At 37.3% G+C, this 22,118-nt stretch overlaps 1 protein-coding gene across 1 annotated transcript; it reads left to right on the top strand.

Moving 5' to 3' along the window:
* The first annotated feature begins 12,116 nt into the window (after positions 1-12,116).
* LOC109010332 lies at positions 12,117-20,532 on the top strand. The gene is made up of 5 exons (XM_018991132.2): positions 12,117-12,354; positions 12,453-12,484; positions 14,415-14,629; positions 20,097-20,226; positions 20,321-20,532. The coding sequence occupies exons 1-5, from the start codon at positions 12,192-12,194 to the stop codon at positions 20,453-20,455; spliced, it is 675 nt and encodes a 224-aa protein (XP_018846677.1). The 5' UTR covers positions 12,117-12,191; the 3' UTR covers positions 20,456-20,532.
* Positions 20,533-22,118: the final 1,586 nt, after the last annotated feature.

Below are 22,118 nucleotides of genomic sequence, written 5' to 3' on the forward strand. Positions count from 1 at the left end.
TTTGATTTGTATGTGACATATGTCATTCCAAAGTGGAGAAAAATAAAATAAGAAAAAAAAATTAAAATATTTGGGATTTTTGAAGGTAAGTCATGTTTTACACTTTTACTATTGTCATTAACTCAACTAAAACTCCAATAAATTCAATTAAAGAGTTCATTTATTTTATTTTACCCAAAGTCTCTTGAAATGTAATCTACACGATTGTATTACGAGTCTATCTTTTTCATACTCAATCGGGCATATTCTAGATGATCTTTATTTTGTAATTAATTATAAAAACGGGCATATAATCTACACGATTGTTGCTTTCGTTTTTTAAGCGTAAATTGGTCCCCTACAATTAATGTTATACTCTTACATTTGTTATTATTGTTTGTTATCAGATGAGTTCGGTAGCAAGTGAAAATGATGAGATGATTGATTTGGACCCGTTTGACTCAGAAAGTATTCAAAATGAGGAAGTTAAAACAAAAAGAAGGAAACGATCAAATGTGTGGGCTTTTTTTGAAATGGTTCCTGATTCTGAGAACAATGATGGCAAATCACGAGCCAAGTGTAAGATGTGTGGAATTATTTATATGGCAGCAAGCAAATATGGAACCGGCAATATGAGGCGTCACATTGAGACATGCCCTAGGAGAAGTTCACGAGATATTGGTCAGATGATGTTATCACAAACTAGTGGAAATATTTCGGTAAGCGCTCATAAATTTGACACTGAACAATATAGAGAAATTTTGGTATCTGCTATTGTGAAGCATGAATTGCCTTTTCGATTTGTTGAATATTCGGGGGTGAGATCTTTATTACAATATTTACGTCCAGATGTTCCAATTATTTCTAGGAATACTGCCAAGGCTGATTTGGTTAAGATGTATCATCGAGAAAAAAAAAGGATTAAATGCATGTTAAATGATTCTCCTGGTAGAATTAGTCTAACATCTGACTTATGGACTTCTATAACCACTGATGGTTATATGTGCATTACAGCACATTTTCTGGATAAGAATTGGGTTCTGCAGAAAAGAGTTTTGAACTTTTCATTTATGCCACCACCACATAATGGCATATCTTTGTCTGAAAAAATTTATAATTTGCTATGTGAATGGGGAATTCAACACAAGATTTTTTCATTGACTTTAGACAATGCTTCTTCTAATGATGTTTCAGTAGAGTTGTTAAAAACTCAATTGAACATTAAGAAAGCTCTTCTTTGTGATGGTGAGTTCTTTCATCTTCGTTGTTGTGCCCATATTCTGAATTTGGTAGTACAAGATGGATTAAAAGAGATTGATGTTGCTATCCAAAAAGTTCGTGAAAGTATCAAGTATGTCAAAGGATCACAAACAAGGAAAGTAAAATTTATGGATTCAACAAATCAAATGTCTTTGGATAGCAAGAAAGGGTTGAGACAGGATGTCCCCACTAGATGGAATTCTACTTATCTTATGCTTGAGAGTGCTCTTTTCTATCGCCGTGCCTTTACTCATTTGGAGTTGACTGATTCCAATTTTAAGCATTGTCCATCAATATCTGAGTGGGAACGAGTACAGAAGATTAACGATTTATTGAGAGTTTTTTATAGAGACACCTGTAATTTTTCTGGGATTAAATACCCTACAGCCAATCTCTATTTTCCATCAGTGTTTTCGATTTATTTTACATTAAAGAGGCACTCTGAGGGTGAAGATGACTACATGAAGAGAATGTGTTGTAAAATGCTTGCTAAGTTTGAGAAATATTGGTCCGAGTTCAATGTGTTGTTGGCTATAGCAGTTATATTGGATCCTCGATACAAGCTTCATTTTGTTGATTTTTCTTATACAAAGCTTTATGGAGAATGTTCTATAGAGTATATGAATGTTCGGAGCAAAATGTCATCTCTTTTCATGGAATATGGTTCTTCTAGTGCTCCTACAACGACATGTTCTACCACAACTTCTGAAAGCACTGTTATTAGAGAGGAAAGTCAGTCTTCATATGATAATTTTTTACTAGAGGTAATATCAAATAATCTTTTTTGTTTAATGATTATATATTATATTGTTGTTTCATATCACATATTGGCTTGAAAATATTTTTATTTGTTTTTTGTATACAGGAATTTGATACATTTAGACCTGATGAACTTTCTGGCTATATGAGAAAAAGTCAATTGGATCTTTACTTGGATGAACCTAGGGCAGAAAGAAATGCAAAGATTGATATTCTTTCCTTTTGGAAAGGAAATGAATTTCGTTATCCTGATCTTGCTCGTATGGCTCGTGACATTTTGAGTGTTCCAGTTTCTACAGTTGCATCTGAATCTACTTTTAGTGTTGGTGGGCGTATCATTGATCAGTTTAGAAGTGCACTAAAAGCAGATATTGTTGAAGCATTAGTTTGCACTAGAGATTGGTTATATGGTGAAGAGCAAGGTAATATTATAGTATTTTATTAAATAAATGACTGTAATTTTTCAATGATATAAAACTTTACTGATGTCTTTTTTTTAATAGAAATACAAGAAGAAGTTAAATTGGATGAGTTAACTGAAGATGTAATGGAGTTGGAGAACAACAAGGGCAAGGGCTTGGAGGACGCTCCGCCTCATTCTTCAACTTCTAGATTTGTTTAGATTTGTGTTTTTAATTTTTATTATATTTGGGATTGTAATATTAATATATTTACTATGTGTGTTTTGTTTATCATATTTGAGATGTAATTTTAATATATTGTTACAATGTGTGTGGATATTTGTTTGGATTGTAATTTTAGACTTATAGTTTTTTTTTAGATATTATTTATATTTATAATTTATAATGGGATAAAACGGGTCGTGTCGGATCGTGTCATATCGTGTCAGTTTAATCCATTAATGTAAACGGGTTGAAACGGGTTGAAGCGGGTCGGATCGTGTCGTGTCAATTTATTTCCTAATGTGTCATAACGGGTCGTGTCGTGTCAACCCGTTATCAAACCGTGTCGTGTTCGTGTTTAGAATTTTGACACGAAACCCTTAACGGGTCGTGTTCGTGTTGACCCATTAACTGTAATGTATATACTCTGACACGACACGAACACGACCCGTTAACACGATTTGACACCCCTAGTCAATCCGGTTATGGCCGTCCCAGACATTCTCAGTAGAAAAATAGACTCTCATGTGGTGGTGGTGGTGGTGATACCGGAGCTAACCATCACATGGATCCCACTCCCATCGATTCTCAAGGTATATTGTCGTACAATGGCACATACTCTGTAATGGTTGGTAACGGTTCAGACTTCCTATCTCTATCGTTGCACATTCTCAACTTCCACATGCTTCTCTTACTTTTAAGAATGCCCTAATTGTTCCCAAAATTAAAAAGAAAGTGCTTTCGATGTCTAAATTTACAACTTATCATAATTGTTGCTTTCTCTTTTTATTAACAGTAACGTGTGCAAAGCTTAAAGGCAGTGCACATAGGTTGAAGATGGCTGGAAAAACAGAGAGCTGCACTTGTATTGATTTACGTTGCACCTATTTACATAAGAACTATGCTATTTATAGAATGCTTACATGAGTTAATAAAGAATAAGAATAATGAATTAATACAATGCTAGTGCCAGCGTATAATAACAAACTCTAACCGAATTGCTTTATGGACTTTTATCTGGTGGAACTGTGATTATTTTATAAGGGTGAGCTTCCTGTATCTTCAACAGCCTCTTGAAAGATAGAGAGTATATGTTAATTACTCCCATCTTGAGCAGCAATCGATTAAATGTGGGAGAGTGTCATGGTTTAGTGAGCAAATCTGCTATTTGAGCCGAAAATGGGACATGGGTAGTGACAATTTGTCCAGAGTTGATCTTGTCACGAATCATTTGGCAGTCGAGTTCGATGTGTTTTGTACATTCGTGAAACACAGGGTTGGCCGAGATGTGGAGGGCAGCTGAGTTATCACAGTATAAAGTCGCAGGCTGTGAGATTTGTATATTCAAGTCATGAAGTAAGTATCTCAACCATGTGAGCTCGCATACAGATGGTGCCATGGCCCTATACTCGAATTTTGCAGATGAGCGAGATACAGTGGTTTGTTGAACCAACAAGATGATGCGATTTAAAGGGGGAAGAGATTCCTGAAGGAGGATTTGAGCTCTGACCGCATCATACGAATCTTGAAGTCCCATTAAAAATTGCATGACCTTGTGTCGATAATTGTATCCCATTAACGTCCTGAGTGATCCACATGTGTAGATCGGCATTGGTTCAGAAATCTCTAGTTCTTCCCAAAAACTCTTGATTTGGTTGTAGTATTGGCTCATTGAATCATTGTCTTGGATTAGTGAAGGAATAGATTTTGTAAGCTGTAATATGTGTGGAGCATTTTGGATGGAGAAGCGATCACGGAGATCCTTCTAAACGTTTGCTGCTGTCTCTGCATGCGCGATGCTTGATTTATGTTCTGAACCAACTAAATGTTAGACCCAAGCGATGATCATGTCATTACATCACTCCCAAGGAGTAAAGAGAGGATTAGATTCTTGAGTGGGTTTGGAAATTCTGCCGTCGATGAATCCGAGCTTGTTTTTTATATTGAGTGCGCGGCGCATGGTCCTTGCCCAGGTTACATAATTTTCGGTGGTGAGGAGGTTTGGAACCAATGGAGAAGACGCACCCTCACCAGGTTGAATATAGTATGGGCTTGCGGGATGATGTGGATTGTTTTCAAGATTGGATGGTGGCATGTTGGAATCGGTATTGGAAGAACTTTCGGTCATGTCTCTGGTAGCATATTAACAGTAACGTGCGAAAAGCTTAAAGGCAGTGCACAGAGGTTGAAGAAGGCTGGAAAAACATAGAGCTACACTTGTATTGATTTACGTCACACCTATTTACATAAGAATTGTGCTATTTATAGAATGCTTACATGAGTTAATAAAGAATTAGAATAATTAATGAATACAATGCTAATGCCAGCGTATAATAATAAACTCTAACATAATTGCTTTATGAACTTTTATCTGGTGGAACTGTGATTATTTTAGAAAGGTGAGCTTCCTGCATCTTCAACACTTTTATCCTTGGGGTTTTTTTTATCAAGGACATGGGGATGAACAAGGCGATGCTTAAAGGCTTGGTCGAGGATGGCTTGTTTCCATTATGTTCCACCACCAGTTCCTTTTCTCCTGTTGCTTTTTAAGCTACTAGAGTTTCTAGCACCATATGGCATGCACAACTGGGCCATCCCAATTCAAAGATTCTTAGAGCATTGGCATTGGATTGGCTATTTTACTCCTCAAATTTTGACTAATATGTAACTTTTTCACTTTTAGCTAATCATTCAAAACTTAAAGTCTACATTGGATTAGTCATCACACTCTTTATAATAAAAAAATATTATTATTTTTTATTTTTATATTTTTATAATTAATTTTTATTGTTTAATTAATTTTATTTTCATAACCTCCTATAATCACCTATAATTTCTAACAATCATTTTCATTTTCACAATCCAATAAACAAAATCGATATCAATATTTGTTGCTTTTATCCCACCATATAAAGAGAAAGGTAAAGCAACAAACATGAGATGATATTTGTTGCTTTTATCCCACCATATTATAATGTGAGGCAATACATCAAAACTGCAGGAAAAGGGTCTCGAGAAAGAAGAAGGAAAAGAGCCATTGGAGAGAGGAGCCAAAATATAATAAACAATGGGTTTAGACTTGCTACAGGACTTTTCATCTTTGGAAAGAAAAATGAAATTACTGTAGCTTATAGTTGAGATGAAAAGTCTTTGGCTAATTCAATGTGGGCCATTTATTGTTAAAATTAGTCAAATATAAAGATGAAAAAGCATTTGGCTAATCTAATGCCAATGCTCTTAGATTGTTACTTTCATGCTTGCCTACTTCAAATAAAAGTGTTTCTTTTTATGAAAGTTGCACAATTGGCAAATTTAATAAATTATCTTTTACAACTCATATTGCTAATGCTGAACAATTTCCTCATACTCTTCATATGGATGTTTGGGGGCCTACACATATACCCTCTTAGGATGGCTTTATATTTTATTTAGTCATTATTGATGAATATTCTCGCTACATATGGCATTTTTCAATGGCTTGTAAAACTTACTTTCAAACTCATGTAAGAATTGTTCAAGGTGACGGGGGTGGAGAATTTGTTAATAACACGTTGAAAAGTTATTTTTCTTCTAATGGCATCATCCATCATTTGTCTTGTCTTGGCACTCCCGAACAAAATGGTATAGCTGAAAGACAACATCGTCAAGTTGTTGAAACCGGGCTAACCTTAATGGATCACTTTTCTCTTCCATCTAAATTTTGGACTGCTACATTCACTACTTCTATTTTCCTTATCAATCGGTTACCTACTCCCATTCCTGATGGCAAATCATCATATGAGTTAGTATTTAAAACTCCAACTTCTTATGACACTTCGAGAGTCTTTGGTTGTGCATGTTATTCATACTTGACCTCTTTTGGCCGCTCCAAGCTTGATTTCAAATCAATTCGGTGTGTTTTCGTTGGCTACTCACCACATCACAAGGGATATTGTTGTCTGAATACACTTTATGGTCGTGTATATATCTCACGACATGTTCTTTTTTATGAAACCATATTTCCATTTTCTACTCAACAAGAATATTTTCAGGTCCCTCTCAAAGCCTTTAAAGTTCGGTCTCTACCCGCTAGTCGTGAAAATGCCTCGGTTTAACACACCCGCAAATCCCTCAGCCCTTAATGTCCCACTAGTCCTTCTCACACAGATCTGGCCCCATCTGTTCCCCAACCTGCAGTGGTTCTAGTTAAGCTCAACTTGGTTTCTATTCCTTCTTCACCACAAGCCATCCAAGCATAGGGCCTAATTCCACTCACGCCATGATTACCCAGAATTAGGATGGTAACCACAGGCCCAAGGTATTTTATCAACCCGTCATCCTATTCCCACTTGTTTTGTGGCTGATTTAGCCGCCCAGCCTTTGGAGCCCAGAAACTATAAATTGGCTCTCAAAGATCAAACATGGAAGCAAGCCATGCAAATTGAGATTGATGCACTTCATTGAAACCATACATGGTCTTTAGTTCCCAAAGCCCAAGTCATGAATTTAGACAGCATTAAATAAGTCTTTAAAATTAAGACTCAAGTCGATGGTTTCATTTAAAGTAGGGTTGTAAAAATAAACCAGAGAATCGGCCCGGACTAGTTGGTTCGGTCCGTTTTGGACTAGTTCCTCCATTTGAAAAATCGGTCAAAACCGGTCCGATTCCGATTTTAGGTTTTCTGGCACCGGATCGGTTCGTAAAAATATATATTTTAATTAATTTTTAATATTATATATAATATTTTTTATAATATATATAATTATATATAAAATAATGTTATATTATAATTTATAACATAAAATTTAAATCTTAAACATGAACATTTGTTTGATCATATGTTTAAATATAAAGTTTATATATTAATTATATTTTATGGCCTAATAAATTCTCAACATGTTCATTTTGATATACATTCATAATACTAATACTAAAATCGAAAAACCGGACCGAACCAATAAAATCGGAAGTACTGGTTCAGGAGGGTAACCAGTGCGGTATCGGTTCTTGAAAATGTAAAGCCGGTGTATACCAGTTCGTTTCCAAAATTTGTTGCAAACCGGACCGATTACACTCATAATTGAAAGATAAATCCCATCTTGTCGCCTATGGCTTCACACAACTTCTTGGACTTGATTATGATGAGACCTTTAGTCCCGTTGTCAAGCCTAGCACGATTCATTTAATCTTGACGTTGGCCCACTCCCAAGATTGACCATTGAGATAACTTGACGTGAGCAATCCTTTTTTACATAGTGATTTGTAGGAAAAAGTTGTTCTCACTCAACCACTTGGCTTTGAGGATCCAATTCACCGAGACTATGTTTGTCGTCTTCACAAAGCTCTATATAGTCTCAAACAAGCTCTACGAGCATTGTAAATGAATTTAGCTCTTTTATATTCAGCATATGGGTTTTCAACGGAATCCATATGATGCCTCTTTGTTTTTTCATCGTCAAGGATCTGATCTTATTCTTCTCTTGATTTATGTCAACGACATTTCAATTATTGGTTCTTTTAGCTTATCCATTACTCATTTTCTATCTCACATGTCCAAAGTTTTTCACATGAAAGATCTTGGAGTTTTGTATTATTTTCTTGGTCTTCAAATCTCATTGCCTCTGGCGTCTAACCCACTGCAACTGAAGGTGCCCCTCTTAATGATCCAACTTTGTATCACCAAATGGTTGGCTCTGTCCAATATTTGACGTTAACCCAACTAGATATTACTTTCACAGTGCACATTGTTTGTCAATTTATGCAAACTCCTTATGAACTTCACCTAGTTGCCACTAAAAGGATATTTCGATATTTAAAGGGGATTCTAAATCTTGGCCTTCACTTCGTTAAAAGCCTTATCTCAGCTCTTATTGGCTTCTGCGATGAGGATTGGGCAGGGTCTCTTGATGATCGTAGATCAACTACCGGGTTTGCCATTTTTATAGGAGGTAGTCTGCTATCAACTTAGGGGTGTAACGGGTCCTGTTCGGTGCGGTTTTGGATAAAATTTAGGACTGAAGTGGTATGCACTGATTTTGTATTTCTGAAAACTGATTACGCACCGGTTAACCTTCTAAACTAGTACCTTTGGTTTTATCGGTTCTGGTCCGATTTTAAAAAGCATAAAACCGAAACCGGATTGATACCAGCCGATTTTGGAATTAAGGGAACCGGTTCCAAACCGGTTCAAGCCGGTCTGATTTTTTTGTTAAAGTTTACACCCATAGTCATTCTCCTTTTATAGCCAACCAACCCCTCAATGGACAGTGGAGATCAATATGATCTAATGGCTCACATGGATTCTCTAGACCCTTCTGGAGAAGTCCACTACCTCTATAATATTCTATAACCCCTAAAATATTTAAAGCATCTATACACTAATTTAGAGACTCGCCTCTCTATAACTCTCTTTATAACACCATAATATTTCAGAGCCTTTCGAAGCCTTCTGCAATTACAGTTTGAATATCAAGAATACTTCAAGTATTATCAAAATATTCTATTACTATTTATTATTTTATTATTATTTTTTATATACTTTTTATTATTATTTAATATTCTATTATTATTATTATTTTTTATTTTTCACTACTATTCACAGCTTCTCCACTCTTCTCACAAAATTCTCAATCTCATCTTATCATTATATATTTTTCAAATCTTTATATAAAATATAATAAACAATTTAACTTTTTTAAATTTCAATTCAATTTTTTTAAATTTTAAAATAATAATAATATTAAAATATAATATTTTAAACTTTTAAATAAAACATAGGTCACATTTTAGTCATGCTTATCTCAATTAATATAATAATCTCAATTAAACATGCTTATCTCACCAGAGCTTTTCTGTTACACGTGCTGTAGACATTTTAGTCAGATATTGTTAAAAAGGAGAAAAGAAAAGATAGAAACAAACAAAGGCTAAAAATATCCTGTACCATGTGCTTTTCTGGAGTCTTTTAGTACCATGCGAATCTCACCTGAGCTTTTCTGTTACACCTGCTTAGAGATTTTGTTCAGATATTTTACAAAAGGGGAAAGAAAAGGGAAGATCGAAACAAACAAAGGCTAAAAAATATCCTGAGATGGCATTATTTTTTTTACCTTGGTCGTGACATGGAATTTAAATAATTTTCATTACAGCTCGCATATTATTTTGTAAGAAGACCTTTCATTTTGTAAGACTTGTTTCAATTTAAAGAATGAGATGAGATGAGAATTTTATAAATAATAATAAAATAATTTATGAATAATAGTAAGATAGTTTGAGTTAAGTATTTATTGAGTTTTGAAAAATAAGAGAGAAAAAATTGAATAAAAATATTGTTAGAATATAAATTTTTGATATAATTTTTATTTTGAGATTTAAAAAAGTCGAATTGTTTTTTGTTTGAAATTTTGAAAAAGTTGTAATGATTAGTTTAAAAGTGTTTGTATTTGAATGATGTTTGAGAAGGAAATGATATATGATGAGATGAGATGAAATGAAATATGTTTCCAAACATCCCCTTATTATAGAAGGTTAATGTATGTATGAACAGTTTTTTGTTAATTAACTCATAAAGTTTTGGAATTAACAATATCTAAAGTGTGTTAATAAATAAACTTATTAGATAAGTTTTTTCTAAAATAAAATTTTTTCACCCAACAAGATTTCAATTTAATTTTAATTTTAATTTTAATTTTTTATTTCAATACATTGGAAGACATCTTATTTGTCTTTTGAAGAATATTTCTATTTATTTTGACTTTTCAATTTTTAATTGACAATACATGCATAGAAAAAGTGTGGTTAGAGGGATTTTTATCTGGGAAATAATGTATCCCTCAGGATTCCCACCGAGAAAAGCTAACGATTTCTTTTTACTTAATGGTTAAACAAGTTTTGTTCAATGAATTGTGATTTAAAAAAAAATGTTTAAAGGGATTAAAAATGTTTGAAAAAAAAATCAAACAAAAAAATTTACACGTTTGGTACCCACTCTTGATGGCTGTAGCATGATCAGTTTTATTTCCTCAAGTGGGCCCGTGTCGAAAAATAAAGTAATTAGGCCCGCATCCGAGAAAAAACTAAAAATAGGCCCACGTCCATAAATAAATGGACAATGCTAGGGGGGCAGCCCGCATGTACAGTTGGACGCGCCCCATTGTGTATTTAAGATTTTTTTAATTTTTTTTAATATCTTTAATCATGAAGAAAAAAAATTATAATTTTATTAATAATCACTATTTTAAACATTAATTAAAAAAAAAAGAATGACAATACCCGAGCGATAACTTTGAGCGATAATTTTGGCCTGGTTTGGATAGTAAGAACCTCTTATCACATCTCATCTCATCTCATCTTATTTTATTACATCTCATCTTAATATCTAAACATTACAAACACAAATACTTTTCAATTTTAAATCTCTAACTTTTTTTTATCATATTATTACCTAATAATTATAACTTTTCCAAACTTTCAAACAAAAAATAAAAAACGATTCAATCTTTTCAAATACTAAAATAAAAATAATATTCAAACAATATTTCAATTTTATCTCTTTCATTTTTCAAAATTTTATAAAATATTATAACTCAAATTATTTCAATACTATTTACAAATAGAGTAGTGCTACGGATTAACAACTGTTCACGACTAATCCGTAACGCAAGTGACGTGTATATATATACATATATTGCAAAACACTAGTCTCTTTCCTCACTTTCTCTCTCTATCCTCTCACTGCCCGATTCTCCTTCAACCAAGCCCGACCGCCCAGCCTCACCACCACCAACAGCCACTCCACCTCAAGTCGGTGACCAAACCAACCACTACCGATCTCTCCATGCGCAGCTCTCTCTCTCTCCTCTGCGGTAACCCAACCGAAATGGGTTTCATCCATTTCTCTCCACTTGCGCCACCGTACGCAGCCATCAAAGCCACCTCACCTCCACCACCTCACACCGGTGACCACCTCTTGCAGATCTAGCCACCATGAACCTCCATCTCCATTTTCATCGCACACCCGCAAACTACCCATTAAATGGATTTCACTTGAGTTCAGGGCCATCGATGGCCTTATCGCCACCATGCGTCGATTCTAGCTCTATTGAGCACCTCCCCTGACCACTGTGACTCCTTCCCAAGCTCCTCAAAGCCAGCCAAGCCCTCCACCTCTCTCTCGCTCTCCACCTCTCATCCATCAGCTCTCTCACTCCTTCATCAACTTTCTCTCATAGCCCGCCCGATAGTATTTCGAATTTGGGTGGTGGGGGTTGGGGGGAGAGGACTGGTGATGGGAGAGGAAAAAGAGGAAACAAACATTTCAAAATGAAACATGTGAAATGAGAGGGAAGTAGATTTTGTTGTGAGGGTGTTTTTATCATTTTACTATGATATATATTGGATGATTTTAAGCAACGACTGATGTCAATATTATTTATTCTTTCCATGTCCAAACTATGCCCAAATATATACACATTCTGAAATCAGATAAAAGTATCAAACCGTCGGATTAATCCTACGGTAAACATTATATCCACAACACCGTAGGGTTTCGGTAGCAGTCGGCAGGAGTGGAGACGGGAGTCGTGCTGAGGATGGGAGGGAAAGGAAGGAGAAGAAGAGAGAAAAACTACAGAGCAGCGCATGGAGGCTACAGCCGCCTCCCTCCCCCGCCAAATCCTTCCCAAGTCGACGCTCTCCCCTCCAAGCTCCGTAAACTCATCTCCTTCACTTCCTCTCACTACCCTAAACCCCAAGGTTCTCTCTCTCTCTCTCTCTCTCCCTGTATATGTATTCTATATGCACATGCTTATGGCAAGGTTGTTGTATCTCAAATGGTTTTGTGTTTGTTTCAGGGTCTGCTGCGAAGGATGGTGATGCTAATAAAGTATGTTTCTTCTTCTATTCTTATTTCGTCATTACGATCCCTTCTCTGCCTAATAATAATTCGTTATTGAGAAAGATAGCGGACTAGCAGTGTTGGAATTCATCTATGATTTATGTTTTCTGGATTGTTGATTTTACTGCCGCCAGTTGGTTGATATTTGAATGCGCTTGTTTCTGTTCCCGACACAAATGTGGCCATTCATGATTTTTGAGAGTTTCACGAAAACATGTCGACAACTTTGAAAATCCGGTTATTTCTCAAATGATGATTGGATTTTTCAGGATGAAACTAACCAGCGCTTCCTTAAGCATTCGTTGGATTTTGTTTGCATTGATTTTGGTGACCATAGGTTCTCTGTTTTGTTGGTTAATCATGATTTCATGTTTTTAATGGCATTTATACAGTGTAATTTATTATCATGGTACTTCTAGAATGCAAACTTTCTAGTTTTTATGTTAGATCTAGTTACCCATCATACTTAACCCGTGGGGGTTGGTTCAAGTGGTAAAGGCCTTGGGCTTGGCGTATGCTCCCCCAGGTCTAAGGTTCAAATCCCCTTGGGTGTAAACAATCTTTAGGGGCCATCAGACTGAGAGATTTTTCTTTTGAATTACCAAAAGTGCACTTGCTGGAAACTCTTTTTCTTGGGCTTGTGCACCCCTGGGATTAGTTGGGACTCCATTCCCAGATACTTGGTGCCAATTAAAAAAAAAAAGTTACCGATCATACTTGTGTTTGATGATGGCTAACTACCAAGCCATAACTTTCCTAATTCAATTTAGGCACTCTTCCGAGCCTTGAGAAATAGCTATAGTGCTTTGACTAGAATTTTGCAACTCACTATGAGAAGTGAGTTTTCGATAGCTGACTACTTTTATGGCTGGAAACTCCTTTTTAATAGGTAAGCAAGAACTTTATTGATACGAATTTTATAGCTGGAAACTTAACAGAAAAGTACCAGTTGATTGTGGCTTAAAAAACCGAGTTTGGATTTTCAGTTGTTTTCAATTTTTATTGGATGCTGAAACTAGGAGTGGCCAGTATGATAAGCTAACAACTGTTTGGATCTTATTCACGTTTGAAATTAAGGCTGTACAAGAAACCGTAAAATGAACCGGGACCGACTCAGACCGGCTGTCGGAGCTCGGAACCGGCCGAAACTGGCATAGAACCGGTCGGCCGGCGGTTGAATTTGGCCAAAACTGATGTCCAGCGGTTCGGTCCCAGTTTGAGGCTGGACCGGACCACCGAGTCGACCGATACTTGAAATGTTTTTTTTAAAAAAAAAAATTATACATATATGAAACAACGCCGTTTCACTTAAGTTAGTGAAACGTCATCATTGTGGGACTTAATGTTTGAAAAAAAATATAGAGGAAACGGCTACGGACATCGTTCTGGGACTTAATGTTTGAAAAAAATATAAAGGAAACGGCGTCGCCGTTTCCCTCTAGGGTTTAAACACACGTACTCACTCTTCTTCTTCCTCATTTCTTTCTTCCCCTTTCTGATTTCACACCAGTTCACAGCGCCGCCCCACCTCTCTCTCTCAAATCGCACATCGCGGCGTCATCTATCTCAAATCGCAACCACCTCCGTCGCCACCGAAGACGCCGACAAACTGACCGGAGTTACGCCGAGACCGATGTAGATGGTTTTCTCCCCTTTCACCGGCTGGTTTCGGTCGAGATTCACACCATTTCAAGATATCGGTGATGTTTTCGGTTTTGGACCAAAACCGAAATCGAACCTTTGATTTTCACCCCTATTTGAAATCTTTTTTTGGGGGGGGGGGGGGGACTAGGGTATTGGCATATGCATTTTTATTGCATAACAGCAATTTTTGCAAAATTAATTGATTCCTTCTCCTTAAGTCTAATGATAAGTTTTAACTTGTGTATGAGATCTTGTATGTCTTGTATTTTTTTAGAAAACCCGTGCAAAGGGTGTATCAGACCCAAATGGGATCACAGATGGAGGTGATAATGAGATTTTGAGGACACCTCAACATCCAGACAGTGGTGATGACACCACAAACGAGAAGAGAAAGAAAAAAAGAAAGAGGAACAAGGTTAATGACCTTAGATTTGAAACAACCTTAGAGAACTCAGATGCTCGTGTGAAACGACGTGAGCGCAAGAAAAAGTAAGCATTTCACTGTACTTCATGTTTTTAAGCAACTTGTCGTTGGCATGTAAGAAACCTCATGGCTATAATTGGTACCGACATGTTTCATATTATCTTCATCAATCCTGAATGATTTTATTATTTGACTTGAACATGTAGAACCATATACTAAAAATTTGGTACCGACATGTTTCATATTATCTTCATCAATCCTGAATGATTTTCTTATTTGACTTGAACATGTAGAAACATATACTAAAAATTAGGAATGGCAATATGTGACAACTTGTGAACCCAACATGAACACGACACAAAATTAGCGGGTTTGGGTTTGATGTTAACAGATTCGGGTTTAAATGGGTCAACCTGCTTAACACAAAATCAATCCGTTTTGATCCATTTAGAATTTATTTCAAAATTAAAACTTTTTTATTGTTAAATTGTAATGTTCGTATTTCTCAGTATGCTTATGTTTTTATTGTTTGAATTATAATTTTAGACCTATGCTTATATTTGTTATTGTATGGTTTGTAATATTGATGTTATTCTATGTTAAAATTTGAAAAATATTGATATATATATTTTATAAGATATTGTGGTTATTAATAAATATAGATTTTAACTTTTATGTGAAATTATGTTAATCAGATTAAATGAGTTAGGCATTTTAGTTCAACTCATTTACATGAAAAAAGGGATTTAAATGAATCGTGTCATGTTAACATATTTATAATTAATGTCCATAGTAACGAAGTCAGCTGTTAAAAAAGAGAGAGAGCTGAAATGGTTGCAATGCTCCATTAACTATGATAATAAGGAGGGCGCTTCGGGCAGAGATAGAACAAAAGGGAGGGACGTTTCTTCTGTTAATGAAGCCTAAAATAATGTATTGGAATGTGAGAGGGATCAATGAAGTGAATAAAAGGCTATATATTAGATCCCTCCTCCGAAGTTGGAAAGTAGACATTGTTTGCCTACAAGAAACTAAGTTGGAAGTTATTTCTCTTCGCATCATTAGGAGCTTGTGGAGCTGTGTGCAAGTGGGATGGCATTACTTACCGTCCATTGGAGCATCCGGGGGTATATTAGTTATGTGGGACAAAAGAGTGGTGGAAAATAAGGAAAATTTCATGGGGGATTATATGGTGGCATGTTCGTTTATGAATGTCATCGATGGCTATCAGTGGGCTTTTGTAGGCGTTTATGGGCCTAATCTTGATCGGTCTCGAAGCTTACTTTGGGATGAGTTGGCCGGTATTAGCAGTTTTTGGGACTTACCTTGGTGTATTGGAGGTGATTTTAATGTAACCCGTTTTCCGAGTGAGAGATCGGGTGGAGGGGGCTACAACCAACCTATGGTATATTTTTCTAACTTCATTTCTGAGCAGAATTTACAAGATTTACCTCTTGCAGGCGGTTCCTTCACTTGGTCTAACAACCGAGATCTTCCATCTTGGTCAAGGATAGACAGATTTTTAATTTCAACGGATTGGGAGGCACACTACCCGGAGCTTATTCAAAAGAGACTACCCAGGTTGTGTTCAGATCATTTCCCTATTCTGTTGAATTGTGGGGGCATTAGAAGTGGTCCAAGGCACTTCAAATTTGAGAACATGTGGTTGAAGTCAGAGGGGTTTCTGGACAGAATAAGACAATGGTGGTCTTCTTACCACTTCCATGGAACTGCTAGTTACAAAATGGCTTGCAAATTAAAGTCGTTGAAAAAAGACTTAAAGGAGTGGAATACACAAGAGTTCGGTAATGTGGAAAGCCAGAAATCGGTTCTAATGGAGGAGCTTAAGGCTTTGGAAGGTGTGGAAGAGGTGAGGATCTTCTCTGAAATCGAGTGGGCCCGCAAATCCCAAGTGGTTGCGGACATTGAACGGCTATCTCTATTGGAAGAAATATCATGGCGTCAGAAATCACGGGTGTTATGGTTGAAGGAAGGGGATAGAAGCACCAAGTTCTTTCACCAAGTGGCCAATTCACATAGGCGGAACAATGCGATAGATACCTTATTGATAGACGGGGTGGTCTCATCCAACCATTCCGAGATCTCAAACCACATTGTTCAGTTTTATGATACATTGCTTTCGGAACAATTTGAGTGGAGGCCGAGACTTGACGGGATGGCCTTTGATGTTCTTGACCCACAAGTTGCGGAACGACTTGAAAGGCCTTTTGAAGAGCTAGAGATCCGGTCGGTGATCAAGGGTATGGCGGGTGATAAAGCTCCAGGTCCGGATGGTTTTTCCATGGCTTTTTTTCAGACGTGTTGGGATGTGCTTAAAGATGATATCATGGGGGTTTTTCAGGAATTTCATGGAAGCGGGCGGTTCGAGAAAAGTCTTAATGCTACTCTCTTAGTTCTCATTCCCAAAAAGCCAGGCGTGGAAGAAGTGAAAGATTTCCGCCCCATTAGTTTGGTGAGTGGTATGTACAAAATTCTATCTAAAGTATTGGCAAACAGACTGAGTAAGGTGATGGAAAGATTGATTTCGAAGCCTCAAAATGCATTTGTTCAAGGTAGGCAAATCCTTGATTCGGTACTGATAGCCAATGAATGTTTGGATAGTCGAGTTAAATCCGGAGAGCCTGGAATCCTTTGTAAGTTAGACATGGAGAAAGCTTATGATCACGTCAATTGGAGTTTCTTAATTTATATGTTGGAGAGATGTGGCTTTGGTTCTAAATGGTGTTCTTGGATCCTTCATTGTATTTCCACAACATGCTTTTCAGTATTGGTGAATGGGATGTCCAAAGGTTTTTTTAAAAGCTCCCGAGGTTTGCGACAAGGAGACCCCCTTTCTCCTCTTCTATTTGTTTTTGTGATGGAAGCGTTCAGCAAGATGATTGGAGGGGCAGTAGAGGGAGGGTTCATATCAGGATTCTCAGTAGGAGAGACAAGTTCAGGTTCACTTAACATTTCCCACCTATTGTTTGCTGACGATACTCCAATCTTTTGTGAAGCCAGACATGAGCAAATTCGAGCTGTAAGAGCTCTTCTATTATGCTTTGAAGCTATGTCAGGTTTGAAGGTGAATTTGGCTAAATCAGAGATAGTGCTAGTGGGACATGTACCCAATGTGGAAAGTTTGGCGTCCATCCTGGAGTGCAAGATAGAAGCTGTGTCAGGTTTGAAGGTGAATTTGGCTAAATCAGAGATAGTGCCAGTGGGACATGTACCCAATGTGGAAAGTTTGGCGTCCATCCTGGAGTGCAAGATATTTCAGTTGCCTATGAAATATCTCGGTCTTCCGTTGGGGGCAGCATTCAAATCGAAAGCTATTTGGGATGAAATAATAGAAAAAATGGAAAGGAAATTAGCTGGTTGGAAGAGGATGTACTTATCTAAAGGGGGCCGGTTAACTCTCATAAAAAGTACTCTTTCTAACTTACCAACATACTTTCTTTCACTATTCCCACTTCCCACCAAGGTGGCTCATCGCATGGAGAAAATTCAACGTGATTTCTTGTGGGGAGGGATCAAGGAAGAGTTTAAATATCACTTGGTGAAATGGGCTACAATTTGCTCCCCCATTAAGGAAGGAGGTTTAGGTATACGGAATTTGAGAGCATTTAACCAAGCCTTGCTTAGCAAATGGTTATGGAGATACCACCATGAACGGGAGGCCTTCTGGCTAACCGTCATTGCCTTGAAGCACGGGGAATCATGGGGAGGGTGGTGTTCCAATGAGGTGAGTGGTCCCCACAGAGTAGGGCTTTGGAAACATATCAGAAGAGGATGGGACATCTATGCAGCACACACTTGCTTCAAAGTCGGCAACGGTGTTAAGGTAAAATTTTGGCATGACTTATGGTGTGGTGATCGGGCACTCAAGGATGTATATCCAGGAGTCTACAGCTTAGCAAGACGGAAAGATGCATTCATTGCCGATCTACTTAGCTTTACAAATGGCTCCTTCCAATGGAACCTTACTTTCAATAGAAATGCACAAGATTGGGAGATGGATGACATTTCGGCATTTTTTGACCTTGTGTACTCCACGCGGATGTCGGGGGAAGGAGAAGACAAGTTATATTGGCGTCCCTCTAAGAAAGGAGTTTTCACGGCCCGCTCGTTTTATCATTCCTTACATGTGCACAACTCAGTCCCGTTCCCATGGAAGAGCATCTGGAAGACGAAGGCACCTCTAAAGGCAGCCTTTTTTGTTTGGATTGCCACGTGGGGAAAGATTCTTACCATAGATAACCTAAGGAAACGCGGCATCATAGTTATGAATTGGTGTTATATGTGTAAGAAGAGTGGTGAGTCCGCAGACCATCTCTTACTACATTGTGAGATTGTCAGGTCCTTATGGTCCGAGGTCCTAGCACGGGTGGGGTTAGCATGGGTGATGCCAGAAAAGGTAAGTGAGTTTTTAGCCTCTTGGAGAGGTATTAGGGGCAACTCTCAAATTGCCTCCATATGGAAGATGCTACCTATTTGTCTATGGTGGTGCATTTGGGGGGAGCGGAACGCAAGATGCTTTGAAGATTAAGAGAGATCAATGGAAGAGCTTAGAACTTTGTTTTTTAATACTTTACTCCATTGGTCAATTGTAATTGATTTTCAGGGCAGGTCGTTTCACGATTTCCTTGTATCCCTAAGCTAGACTTAAATTTGCTCATGTATATGTCCCGTATACTTGGGCATCCTTTGTATCACTTTTGATCAATAAAATTTTGTTTACCGATTAAAAAAAATAATTAATTATTACATATCTAATTTGGAGTTCAGTGATCAGCAAAAACTGTACAGTTTCTATCATCGAATTCCTTGTTTGCTATTTGGGTGTGCATGTTTGCGTACTCCAAGGCAGTTTTCAAGTTTTCAGTCTTGTAAAGTTTGTTTTTTGGGTGTGTGATATTGTACCGAATCAAGGAAAGTGCCTAGCAGCATCTGCACTTGTACAAGGAAATGACCGGTCAAGTTAGAATCATTGTAAATAACAATTCCATCTGGTAATGAACCAATGTGGGCCTAGTTACTCATGCTACTTTATCATAATTCACCCACATTGTGGGACTCAAACAATCTGGAGCTTCACAAGCATACGGAATCTGAGTTTAAATACTGGTGTCTGTACAAAACTGCCTACCCCATGTCTCCAGCCAATGATATAGGATTCTACTTTAATTGTTTTTTAACATGTGTGGGTCAAGTTCGGTATTCTTGTTGTAGACTTTCCTGATCCTGTTTTGACCATACTTGTGTTGGTAATTTGTATTTAACTTGGACATACTCTCATTGCCAACATTTTAAGAAAATAAATAATCATTGGAAATGTTTTTAGTTTTTAAAGAACATATTTCGGGAATATAAAAAATCCATGTAATGCCAATAATATTTTTGCAGCGAGTAATGTGGTGTGATTGTTGCAAAAGCAAACGCCCCATCCCATGGTTTTATTACCTTTCGCACTAAGCTCAGGTGTGCTCTGTTTACTCAGCAGATATGTGATTAGGTCTAAAATTTACACAGGTACTTGGAAGTGAAGAAAAATAAACATAAAAAAGCAAAGACTGGAGTGGATTGCGACTTTCCTGGACATGAGGAGATCAAATTTGGAGAAGTAGTTGAAGCTCCACCTAAGCTGGTTGGTCTTCCTAAGGTATCATCATTAATTTTTAGTGTTTCATTACAGATTGATGATCTTCCGTGGACAAAAAATTTTAATTCTTTTTATATTACTGCTGTTTTTGAAGGCATTCAAGAATGTCCAAGGTGCTTCGCAAGAGAGGATTCGGTTGCAGGCTATTGAGAAATATAGGAATAGCAAGGGATGGGCTTCAAGGCCAGGGATTCAACTTCCTCCTGCAACTACTTCAACAGCATTTTAGTCAATTTCGGACTATTTTTGAAAATATTAAACATAGCTTTTATTTTTGCAAGAGGGAATCTCATCTACCCGTTTGTGTATTATTGAGGACAGGAGGGCTCACTCTCTCCCAAATTCTGTAATATTAGTGGAAAAAGAAGGCTTGATGTAGGCCTGTGCAGAAAAAGTTAGAACTCGGTCCGTCCGTGCGAACCAACCCGACCATAAAAAGCGGGTGGAGCAACTTGCGGGTCGAACCCGCTGAAACCGATATTATAAATTTATAAGAAATCTCAAATTCATTTCAAATTGTCAAATTTGAACCTGTATAACTCTCGAGAAAATACTTTCTCGCCCTTTCCTATCTGTCAAACTCTCGAGAACCTCTGCCAAGATCGTCAAGAAATTTAAGACCAAAAAGATGGAACACGTCAAGACCAGCCTCAAGGAGTCGAGTCGCGACCTCTCCCTCTTCAAGTTCAAGTTCGGCGCCGTCGTAGCCCTTGTCCTCTTCATCGTCTTCGGTCTTCTTTACTCGCTCTTCTTAGGGTTTTTACCACCACGCAGTGCCAGCTACCTCTGTAATATTTTCAACCAATAAAAAAAGATGGGTTGTGAGAGAGGACCAACCATATGAAGCAAGCAAGAGAGGGTCGAAGACGAGGAAGCTAGCCCAGAGACTAAAAGCAAGAGCAACACGATTCATGCTATTTCTGCTTAGAAATTGAAGCAGTCTGACAGCATTAGCATTCATGGAATTTGAATGGAGTGGTTTAATGTTTCTGTTCATGGGATTTGTAATTTTTGCCTGATTGTGCATTTATCATGAGTTCTTGAGAAAATTGGCTCTGTTTGTATCGGTAGATACTGGGTTTTGATCGGATTGTATAGGGATAGTGGGATTTGTAAGGTTTTTGTTGGATCTGTTTGTATACGATTTGGGTTCCCTTTCAATCTCGAGTCGGGTCGGGTCGGGTCAGGCCAATACATGAGTCGGGTTGGTCGGGTTGCAGTCCTAGCTTGATGGATCATTGTCTCTTGTATTATAAGAGTTCATAAATGTTTTTCACTTGAGAAAAGAGTTTTGTGGTCTCTCCGCCTTGTTACTAGCTATTTGCTGGTAGGATTTCTTTAACAAGGGCAGCATCCATTGCCCATGCAAAGCGAAGGCACAAGTACTACATTCAGCTGTAATCCAAGACTCAAATTGAAATATTAAATTGAGGAATATCCTGAAACACTTGCTGGAAAAAGCTTAAATGCCTAGATAGTTGAGTTTAAAGTAACGGCTATTGGCCCCATGTAAAGACAGCCAAGCTGAAACTTCTGGCATCTGCTTTGTTGCGAATCAGAGACGGAGAGGGTGGTTAGAGGATTAGTTTTAGTTATTCTTTTGTTTTTTTCTCAAGCTGGGGGAGTACTGATGGCGGTGAGCATTAGGGCAGATAGGGCTCTTTGATGCATGTTTGGAATCGCATTATTTTTTTCCACTTAGCCAAAAAAAATTGGACACTTTTTAGATTAAAAATTCTAAAATCGCATTATTTTTTTCCACTTAGCCAAGAATCGCATTATATGCTTCGACTCAGATAAGTTGAATGGCTTTAACTTCCATGCTCAAAAGATAGGAAATCGAGTTAGTTTCCATTTTTGGAGAAAGTGCAAACTTCAAGGTCTTCGTCAAC

Source organism: Juglans regia, chromosome 16, assembly GCF_001411555.2.
Source record: "Juglans regia cultivar Chandler chromosome 16, Walnut 2.0, whole genome shotgun sequence".
In the NCBI taxonomy this organism is placed as follows: domain Eukaryota; kingdom Viridiplantae; phylum Streptophyta; class Magnoliopsida; order Fagales; family Juglandaceae; genus Juglans; species Juglans regia.

Excerpts from the sequence above, each read along its gene's own strand:
- LOC109010332 (XM_018991132.2), top strand. The coding sequence starts at position 12,192 with ATGGGAGGGAAAGGAAGGAGAAGAAGAGAGAAAAACTACAGAGCAGCG. Across the intron at positions 12,485-14,414 it reads AGGATGGTGATGCTAATAAA|AAAACCCGTGCAAAGGGTGT; the intron begins GTATGTTTCTTC and ends GTATTTTTTTAG. Across the intron at positions 14,630-20,096 it reads CGACGTGAGCGCAAGAAAAA|GTACTTGGAAGTGAAGAAAA; the intron begins GTAAGCATTTCA and ends AAATTTACACAG.